The following is a 10833-nucleotide window of genomic DNA, read 5'->3' on the forward strand; positions in this document are numbered from 1 at the left end:
AGCTGTGCTTATCTCGAGCATGTATTGTTCTGCGAGCACAAGAATGAATAAAATCAATTATCGTGAAATGATTCTACAATAAAAAAAAACATTTCAGGACGACATGGTAGAATGGTTATTTCAAAATTCGTAGAATTATAAAATAATATCCGCAGTTATAAATAAGCGACGTGAATCAAACTACAGCGTAGTTCTACGTCTACAATGCGGTCGTGTCTTGAACACAACCTCCTATAATTTTTTTTATATTTCAAAGATGACTTATTTCAAGAAAAAATGTAACTTTTCTGCTTGAATTTTTACCAGGAATTGTTTATATCGATATAGCAGCCAGATTAAGAAAGATAGAAGTTGGGTATCAAAGTACAAATTCTAGATTGGTCAGAGATCTTCAATCTAATTGATAGAAACAATCTAGTTTAATATAAGTTTTAAGGATAAAATTATTTAATAATACATTAAAAATTACTGAAAAGTTAAGTTTTTCACTTCCAACATTTTATTAAAATTCACTAATTTAGTTGTCCCACTACTATATCCTGTACTAAATTTCCTCATCTTTCGAATAAAAGCATCAGAATCGTCTTCTGTAGCGTACATTTTAATGTAGAGCCAGCTTGAAGCAACAGAGTCCGAAACAAACGAAAAAAAGGTATATAACTCTGTTATTGTTGAAATTCGAACAAATGCGTATGATTTTTTCATCAAATATGGTCGTCTATCACCTTCTGAGAGAATTTGGATAAATTTATTTTCTTCATGCGAGAAAGGTGTTTTCTGACTTTATGGGGATGAATCAAAAATTAAACTACTCTTCTATATTCAGAAAACAAAAAAAAATGCAAAAAAAACCAATAAAAAAATTTTTTTAACTCGATTATATACAGTGAAAAGAAATCAGAAACTGTATATAATTGAGTCCGCCCTGTACTTATAAATACGTGTATGTCAGTCAGTTTGAGCGAAAGCAGAGCTCAGAACTCCCATTAAAATCGATGATAACTACTCAAGCCAAGCTAGCCACTGAATGAGCGCGTAGTTCAGAATAAATCAAACCAGGTTTTGGAGCTTTTGGGAATCAGAAGAGGTCATCTGTGCCATGCAATGCACCGGATCATTCTGAGAATTATGTTAAAGAAAAACTATCTGTGGATTGGTTGATAGAGCTCATATAATCTATCAACACGAAATATCACCGCATCTGAATTAGCAACTATCAAGGAATACCAGTGTTTAGTCTATGTACAATTTATTTTCTTTTCGTTTACTTATCCGTCTTGTAACAATTTCCGTTGTGTATCTGTTGAGTCTTTGTCTAATACAAATATTGAATATTGATGAATTCCATTAATTTATGTATTTTCACGAAGATTTTCGGTCTATTGCGCGATTGCTCCTGAGAATAATGGCGGGTTTTCATTAGGGAGATCTATAGCTATAGATGGATTTATTTACGTGAAAATAGGTGTAAACGGGTGAGAATAAATATGATACACTTATTCGAGGTATATATAAAGTGAATAAATTCAGCATATGTAAACGCTTGTGAATTTCTCACTGGTGATAAATCACTAAAGTTGGATGCAGTTCTACTTCAGGTGAATAAATTCACCGAAAATATGAATATATTCATTATAGAAGTTCACGCCAGTGTAAAGGGTTGATGCGATTTCCATAAATCTCATCATATTTCTTCACATGAATATATCATTAGTCTAAACCCACCCTAACATGTGTTATTGTTCATTCCCAGCAAACAATAAATCGTATAATTTTGCACGTGCCAAGTCTTACAAGAAATCCGAATAAATCATAATCGCATATAATATCAATCAAAGTATGTATCGTGTATATTTGAAATCGCATAAAATGTATAAACTCGATTTTATATACCATTATCAAATTAAGTCGCGATTCGGTATAATAAACATCAGTTTTATTATGAACATTGTCGTAAAATATATTCAATCCGCATCATATGCGTATATTACGCTGATGCAGTTTGTATGTCGTATAAGCGTATAATTTAAATCGATTCAGTACTGTAGTAAATCGTGTTGCATGCTGAAGAAAATCATGAAACAGTAAATCATATTAGATCCTAATAAAGAACATATTACATCATATTGAAATGTCAATGAAATGCTGATGCACTCGAAAGTTTTAACCACTGTTGAATTAAATTTCAGATAGCCGCGCGAGATAGCTGGTGGATGATAATCCAGACGACCGGAGTTTGAACTCACATCGGAGCAGTTTTCACCAAACATCAATCTGTGCCATTTTAAACATTCATATACCACTCCCAACACAAGTCAATCAAACAATTATTATTTCGTGAGGCTATAATAAACATTTCATGAAAATATTTTGCGCCATTTGTTTGTTTTCCATGTCTGTAATAAATCGTATAAAATTATGGCAAAAGTCGTATTTGGTGCTTTGACAATTCATGAATATATTCATATTAGATCGCAATTCAGTTTCAACATAATCGCTATTATAGCCGGTCAAAGTTGCATATTCATCCAAACAAATTCGGTAAGCATTTGCCATGTATGTATATGGCCTCCACTTTTGCAAGCATATGCCAGTTAAGCGCATTATATGCCAACCAAACTTTAGGGCATATGATGTTATATATACGCTTGTTATGCGATTTAATGTTTGCTGGGTTGACATATTCACACCGTACGTAAGTGAAGCGTTGGTACTGATGGGTATTCGAAGCGTTTGTAGTGAACGAGGGGCTTTATAGCGTTGTGCACACAGTTTCAAAATGTGGTTCTTAATGATTCACACGATTCAGTGGAGCGTAATTAAATGTGTTCGATAATACTTGAATTTAGTTTCCATCAAACGTTGGGCTAGCGTACCGTTCGGAGTAGGAGATTCATCGGCTGAGAAAAAGGTCCTCAAACTGGCAGATAACTCTAACATATTTGACTAGTGCACGTTGATTAAAATTTATCTCTCAAATGGTGTTAAATATTTGGCTTCGGTCAAAAAGTGTAAGAACACTTTTACTCTTTCATGCAGAAAGTATATTTGATTCGGATTTCAATAAAATTTTTAGTTTTAAAGGTTTACTCATTCCACCTGATATTCATTATTGCTTTCAAAACTCGAAAAACAAAGTTGTTTCATTTTGTTTTGTTTTCAACGCGAATTGGAAACATCTTTGCATAATTGAAAATGTATTCACAAAATTACATGTCTTCACAATAAGGGTGCTCATACACTGTTTGATCGAAGGCAAATATTTGGCACTTTTTGACATATAAAATTTGATCAACGTACACTAATCAAATTCATTCGACACAAATCACGATAAGGAAATGTTCAGTTATTGAAGAACTAAATTTTTTTCGATTTGTTCGTCAAACGTGTCAGTACAGTAAGTTACATCTAATTCGATATCTAGCTAATTGGACATACCTGTAATGCGACACGTTTAATTGGACATTTTTACCTCTAATTGGAGATTTTTGTAAACATCGAGTTCGGGGCCTAAATTATGGCCCACATTGAGACTCGCCGCCAGACGACGACATTGTACCACTGTCATCGCGAATATACAATTAAGGCCATCTACACACTAGGCAACCTAAGTTGGAAAGCAACTTAACGAATCTGTCAAAAAAGTTGAGAACATGTGTAATCAAATGGGAGCATACACACTAGGCAACTGGCAACTTTGGTCGGACCAACTTTTTCGATTCAACCTAGCATGTCGAGTCGCGCGCGATGTGTGTTGGCAACCTTTTCGTTCAATTGATGTGGACATTTCGATTTCTGCGTTCGTTGAGTTTCGGTATTTGTCAGTTGCAATACCAAACATTGTTTCCAAAATTGAACTAGTTTACAAAAACACGAATGAAATGTAAGGATTTTACTCATTTGATATACAATTTCATATATTGTTTTATTGTTTTCAGGTGAAAATATTACGGAGCAAAACGCAGTTATTGTGGCGGTCGCTCTTCATACATTCGTGTGTATGTATGGATTCGTGGTAGTCGGTCACTTTAAAAACAATGAATCAGATCGTGAATTACGAGAGAGCACTCCGGTAAAAACATTGTTTCATTAAATAACTCGCAACTTTCCTGCCTTCTAGACCCGCATGACACGATTCACTAGAATGATGCATCTTCAATTAACACCGGATCTACGAATGAAATAGAGGGAGAGAGAACAGAACCATAGCTGAGCACAGTCCTGGTAATGCTTCAATGGATGCTGATTTAACCACTACCGAGATCATGTCGGAGGTGATACATGAGAACAGTACGGCACTACTGCGAGAATTTAACAAACATTCGAATTCGCTAGCGATAAAATGTTCAACATGAATGTTTCAATTTCATCATTTGTTTTTGTTTTATGTGAAATATTATTAAAGTCGCCTGCCCAAGAGCAACACGTTATATTTTCTTGTCTTTTTCATGCAATCACTAAATTTGTAGTGATGATGTTTATCTGTTTCATGCAGTTGATATGAATATTGGACTGAATTGGAAGCATTTTTCTACACAAATGTTGTACTATAAAGCTGCTCGTTTTTATATCAATGAGAGTGTTGAAAAGTTACGTATAAATTGATGCTTTTGATTTTATTTCTTTTCGTTCGAATTAAGGAAAAATCTAAGCATAACAGATTTTTTGAAAACAAACTGTTTTATTAATAATTCGCTTTCCATATGATTTCCTGGGGTAATTGAAGAAATGACATCTCAGCTAGCGTAATGACGTGTGATGCATGATGACGGATGAAAACTTAACGATTTTATCACCTTTGAGTTGCCTCAATGTGCAGAGCTGAGTTGGAGATCCGATTTGTGGGAGAATGAAGAACAGTGGGAAAACACGTTTATCGTTATAGAAACACACGCGGTATAAAGAATAAAAGTATATTTATTTGGACGAACTTGACTCGAGCACATGTAGTTTTGGAATGAAAAAATATAGATGATATGTAAAAAAAAACTGGCTCCTCTGACGAGCGAAAAAGTGTTGCCCGATATGTGGAATGTTTTGTATTCACCGTATTTCGACACAGGGTGGTCCGTAAGTGTTGATGATTGTTACACTCCGACACTCCTCCTCAATCTTCAACTCTTCACTCTGTAAGTCCCAGCATTTCCGAGAACATCTGTTGCTTCTTGGTGCCCAGTGGTTTTGTACAGATGTCCGCAATCATAGAATCCGTAGGACAATACTCCAATCGAATCTCACGACGATCGCACAGATCTCTAACAAAATGCTGGCGAGTTTCTATGTGTTTAGATCGCTTACTCAAACGGTCCGAGCTAACAAAGGTCAAGCAGCTCTGATTATCCTCGAAGACCGTTGTTGGGTGATTTTGTTCTTCGTTGAAATCCTTTAGCAATCTGCGTATCCAGAGAAGCTCCTGGCATGTTTCACTTAATGCACAATATTCGGCTTCCATTGAAGACAAGGTCACCGAGTTCTGCTTCCCGCTTGTCCAACTAATCGCGCCACCATTGAAGAATATAATACTGCCAGTCGTTGACTTCCTATCCGAGCTGTCTCCGGCCCAATCAGCGTCCGAATACGCCACGAGGTTCTCTTTTGCTTTCTGAGACGAACCCAGCACAAGTTTCCACGTTCGCGTTGCCTTCAGATATCTTAACATTCTCTTAGCTGCTGTCCAGTCTGATTCAGTAGGACAACTCACTTTTCTTCCTAGAATCCCAACAGTGTTGGCTATGTCGGGACGAGATGTAACTGCGATATACAGAAGAACACCTACCAAGCTCCTATATCTTTCACCATCCTGTAGCGAATAGCTGGTTTCCGTTGACTGAGGATAACCAATATCCATGGGCGTTCGGCTTGTTTTAGCATCTGTCATTCCAAATTTAGCGATCGTTTTCTCGATATAACTACTAAGACTAATCGAATATATTCCATCCTTTTGATCTATCTCCATACCTAGGAAATAGTGTGCTTTCCCGAGATCACACACTTCAAAATACTTCTGCAATCCACTGTAAACCGTGTCGATCATAGATTGATCTGACGCCGCAACAAGTAAATCATCCACGTATACGAGAACAAAAATCGTCTTTTCTTCTGCTGTTGTCTTGTAGAATAAACACTGATCAGTTGAGCTGCGCTTGAATTGTAACTCCGTCAGTACCTCCGAGAGTCTTTCACTCCAGCAGCGAGCGGATTGTTTCAATCCGTAGATGCTTCGTTTAAGCTTGCACACGAGATTATCTCCTCTTGATACTTCAAAACCTGGCGGCTGTCTCATGTAGACTTTTTCCTCAATATTCCCATGTAGGTAGGCAGTTTTGATGTCGAAGTGTCTCAAAATAAAATTATTTTTACCAGCCACAGCTAACAGCGTTCGCATGGTTGTATGACTTACCACCGGAGCGTAAACCTGATCATAGTCGATGCCATATTTCTGAGCATACCCCTGGGCTACAACTCTTGCTTTAAATTTCACAATCTCGCCTTTTTCGTTCTGTTTTACCTTAAATACCCATCGGCTTCCGATAATCTTCTGATTCGGTGGCGCCTTTACTAGTTCCCACGTGCCGTTTTTGTCATGTGACATCATCTCATCTTCCATGGCACGTATCCAAAATTGCTTCTCGTGTGATTCCATTGCTTCACGATATGAAACAGGCTCCTCCACAGCGCACAAGGCAACGCCAACTACGTAATCGGATAGTTTAGTAGGCATTGTGCCTCGAGTCTTTCTATACGGTAACTGCTCCTCCTGAATCGTCTCCGTTCCATCAAAACATTCGGTTTCACCATTCTCACGTGCGTCGGACCACTCGTCTGCAGAAATCGATTCCCTTGATACAGACACTTCCTTACTCGGATTAGTTTTCTTCCGATTCTCGATAAGTTCCACTTGCGATGAACCATTATTCCATTCGATGAAAGTAGCATCTCTACTCAATGTTACTGTATCCGTTGCACGATCTAGCAAACGATATCCTTTCCGATCTTGAGTATAACCAACAAATGTGAGTTTTCTTCCGCGAGGATCCAACTTATTCCGCTTCACATCTGGTACATGAATGTAAGCAGCGCTTCCGAAAACCCGCAAATGATCCAATACCGGCTTTCTAGCGTACCACCGTACCACAGTGGGAAAACACGTTTATCGTTATAGAAACACACGCGGTATAAAGAATAAAAGTATATTTATTTGGACGAACTTGACTCGAGCACATGTAGTTTTGGAGTGAAAATATATAGATGATATGTAAAGAAACTGGCACCTCTGACGAGCGAAAAAGTGTTGCCCGATATGTGGAATGTTTTGTATTCACCGTATTTCCACACAGGGTGGTCCGTAAGTGTTGATGATTGTTACACTCCGACACGATTGACATCGCCAACATAGATCGGGATGCGGTTGCGTAATGTGTAGATGGCCCAAAAGGTCAAAATCGCCTCCAATGCGACACTGTCGGCATGTCGAATTGTTGTTACGTTACGGTGAATATATGAGTCGATTTTTCATCATGTTCGATGTATGACATTGTTTGCCACTGCTGGTAATTGAAGAGTGACAAACAAAATAGTGTTTATACCAAATTCAAACCAAGCTATATCTGTTTGAGTCAAATAATTAACCTCCGGACAAACCTTAAATCAAATATCTTTAAAATAAGATAATGTGTTTACATCTGGCATCTCTGGTGTGAAGATGTTTGAAAGTTTCAGATATGGAGAGCTTTGTCAGAAAAAGCTCACCAAGCGTCATACGTCACACTTTGTTTATGTTCGATTCTGTTTACAAATTCGCGAGTATCATACTGTAATAACTATTCTATTAGAAATAAGCGATTTATTCATGAAAATGCAACATATGAGCTTGCTATTTAATGCTGTTAAGCATTTACATGGTGTGCGACGTTTTTCTACGACTGTCACAAAGTTTCGACCGCTAAATGAGGTGCTCAAAACAGTGGAACCTTACTCAAAAATTCGAATTCGATGCAACTGCAATCTTGATATTGTTCCATATGATTTGATAGATTGTCCTGATTCCAATCTTCTGAAATTCACAGCAGATAATGCTTCTTTTGGAGTGAATATCGATGTAAACGGCAGAGAAGTGAACATAGTTGATAACAACAACGGATCGAGTAAAGCGAATTGTACGTTAGAAATTCCTGTGCAGGCTGATTTGGATATAGTAAATGCCGGGGATACGTATGTCTCGAATTTATATAGCGATAACATACGAATTGAAGCGGAAGGAAATATTGTAACAAAATGCTTGCGGAATACAACCATTGATTTGCGAAGCTCTAATGGAAACATTTCTTGCGAGGGAATAACTCTGGCGCAAACTATCAAAGTGGTCACGACAGGCAGAGGAGAGATTTTGTTGGATAAATTGCAGGGTGGTGAAGTGGAAGCGGAGACCAACTATGGTAACATCCACGTGAATTCAAGTTATTCAAATAGGTCACGCTTCAGCACGCAGAATGGAGATTTGATACTGAAGAACATCCATAAATTATGCCAAGTGAAGTCTTGTGGACCAGGAAAGTTGATCATGAGTAAGTTACTTGAAGGAATAATATTTTTGATAGTTAAAGTAATCTTTATTTTTCTCATTAGATGGTTTTTATGGGACGCTCGAGGCGGAAGTTGCCAGCCAAGAGGTGGCATTGCAGCTTTCGGAAACCTTGGGTGAATCTTCGGTTATTGCCAAATCTGCTGAAAACTTTGATTTGGCCATAAGCGATATTGTTAGTGAGAATGCTGAAATCTGCATCGAATGTGATCATCTTGCGATAGACCCCACTCTATCCGGTGGTAAAAAAGTTCAGACCAATGAACCCGGTAAAACAGTTCTGGGAAAAAGAAACAGTGAAAATAGGCTTAAGATAGTAACCAAAGGAACTGTATCGTTGAGGAAAATGTCCTGGACCGATAGTTTCGGATTTGACATTAGAAATGAAGAATAAACATTGGCTATGTGTACAACTTACCAAAATTTGAACCTTTATGAAGCTTAGGGAATATTATTCCACCAAAACCAATTTTTTCCTTGGTGGCTTTTCGTATCAGAGGGAGTATTATAAGGTATACTTATCGTGAATTTTTCATGAATTGAACAAAAGTTAAGATTAAGAAAATATGGGATGGAAAGAAAGATATTTGTGTATAGTTAAAATCATGTTTGCCGTATCAGTCACTTTTTCTGTTTTGCTTTTATCTGAAATCGACTTTTCAGATAGAAAAAACGACAGAGTTCCAAAAAGTCAATTGTGGGGAGGTGTCTTAAAATTACATCAAACGTCGAGATTTATTGTTATCTTCTTTCGTCAATACTACCTATACAATAAATGTGACAGACGCCATTGCGTTGGAGGAATAATTGATCTCTAGCATTTCTTTGTTATCACATAGAGCTGATCCATAGGCTTCTGGTGTGCTTCAGTGCTAAAACTTCTGCGAGCAACAGCACGTATCTCCAATCCGAGTCGGCACACAATTTGCCTTGTTCAAAATTAGGAAAGATGGAAAACATTTCTTTCTAAAACTACCCATACGAGCTTTGTTCAAAAAGTATCGCGACTTTCGAATTTTTTTTTGTGCTCCCGTGGCCGAGTGGTTAGCGTCATAACTAACATGCCGGGGGTTCGGGTTCGATTCCCGTTCTGGTCGGGGGAATTGTTCGTCAAAGAAATTTCCTCCGACTTGCACTGTGATCACGCGTATTCTAGAGCTTGCCACTCAGAATGCATTCAAGGCGTGTTATTTGGCATGAAAATCTCAACTAAGTACTAATAAAAATGACGCAAGTAATACTACGTTGAGACGGCGAAGTTCCTCTAGGAACGTTAGTGCCATTGAAGAAGAAGAAGACTTTCGAATTTACGCGGGTCACGTATATTTGATTCTAGATTTTTTTATTGTGACATTATGTTTAGGCTGACCAAACGTACCGTTTTTAAAGGGACAGTCCCGTTTTTTCGACTCTTTTTGATTGTCTCGCCTTTTTGTTAACTTGTACCGTATTTTGAGTATAAAGCAAAAATATTTATTTCTTTGTCATTATTTTCAATAACATTGTGCTACAAAAATTTAACTTTTCTTCTGCCATGATTTCTATAAATGGTATTTTATGGACTTTGGCACAAATTTGGACGTCCTCGTTTACAAGTTGGACCAGTCATATGTTTTACCAATGCATTGCTACAAGTATATCCGAAATAGGTCAAGAATAGCTCCTAAAACAGTACTTTTTCCGAAGTCATCTGAGCGTGATTTCCCTAATTATTTCCAGATACCTTCAGAGACCTTCAAAAAGATGGTGAGCGATAGCGATGACTAATTCGCGACGTTTAGTTTTGAACCAATCACAAATAAAAATCATTAAAAGAATCCAGATGGAAAAACTTGTTTCACCGTGCCTTTTTTCGAATTGAATTTGGATTCAAATTTTACTCATTATATTCGCTGAAATTTGTTTGGAAATCGAGATTAAATGCTTCGCTGTGAAAGTTTACAAACATTTTCAAACCCACGCGGTTCGTGTAGAACAATTAAAGGGTTTAACAGTAAACAGTATGTTAAATTACTTGAGTATGGTAATACATGATTTCTTTTTCTTGGAGCTTTTATCGAGAGAAGTATTTTTGACGGATTTTGTTCATATTTTCCTCTGAACGAGAAACGTCCTGCGCGATTAATTTGAAACCCCATACGACATTGTGTTGGACCATATTTAAAAATTGAAGGCTAGCCTAGGAGAAACACTACAGTATAAATGGGTTGTATTAAAGCCCATTCCAAAATGAACAGAGACTTGTTACGGTT

At 37.3% G+C, this 10833-nt stretch overlaps 1 protein-coding gene and 1 long non-coding RNA gene across 2 annotated transcripts; both read left to right on the forward strand.

The window, feature by feature from the left end:
• The first annotated feature begins 3943 nt into the window (after positions 1 to 3943).
• Positions 3944 to 4432, forward strand: LOC129780388 (uncharacterized). Its single transcript, XR_008743904.1, has 2 exons — positions 3944 to 3998; positions 4121 to 4432. It is a non-coding gene; the product is annotated as an uncharacterized LOC129780388 (long non-coding RNA).
• A 3321-nt stretch (positions 4433 to 7753) lies between these two features.
• On the forward strand, positions 7754 to 9388 carry LOC129778713 (uncharacterized). The gene is made up of 2 exons (XM_055785786.1): positions 7754 to 8564; positions 8626 to 9388. The coding sequence occupies exons 1-2, from the start codon at positions 7850 to 7852 to the stop codon at positions 8973 to 8975; spliced, it is 1065 nt and encodes a 354-aa protein (XP_055641761.1). The 5' UTR covers positions 7754 to 7849; the 3' UTR covers positions 8976 to 9388.
• The last annotated feature ends 1445 nt before the right edge of the window (positions 9389 to 10833 follow it).

The sequence above is a fragment of the Toxorhynchites rutilus genome, chromosome 3 (assembly GCF_029784135.1).
Source record: "Toxorhynchites rutilus septentrionalis strain SRP chromosome 3, ASM2978413v1, whole genome shotgun sequence".
Taxonomy (NCBI): Eukaryota; Metazoa; Arthropoda; class Insecta; order Diptera; family Culicidae; genus Toxorhynchites; species Toxorhynchites rutilus.

Excerpts from the sequence above, each read along its gene's own strand:
- LOC129778713 (XM_055785786.1), top strand. The coding sequence starts at position 7,850 with ATGAAAATGCAACATATGAGCTTGCTATTTAATGCTGTTAAGCATTTA. Across the intron at positions 8,565-8,625 it reads ACCAGGAAAGTTGATCATGA|ATGGTTTTTATGGGACGCTC; the intron begins GTAAGTTACTTG and ends TTTTCTCATTAG.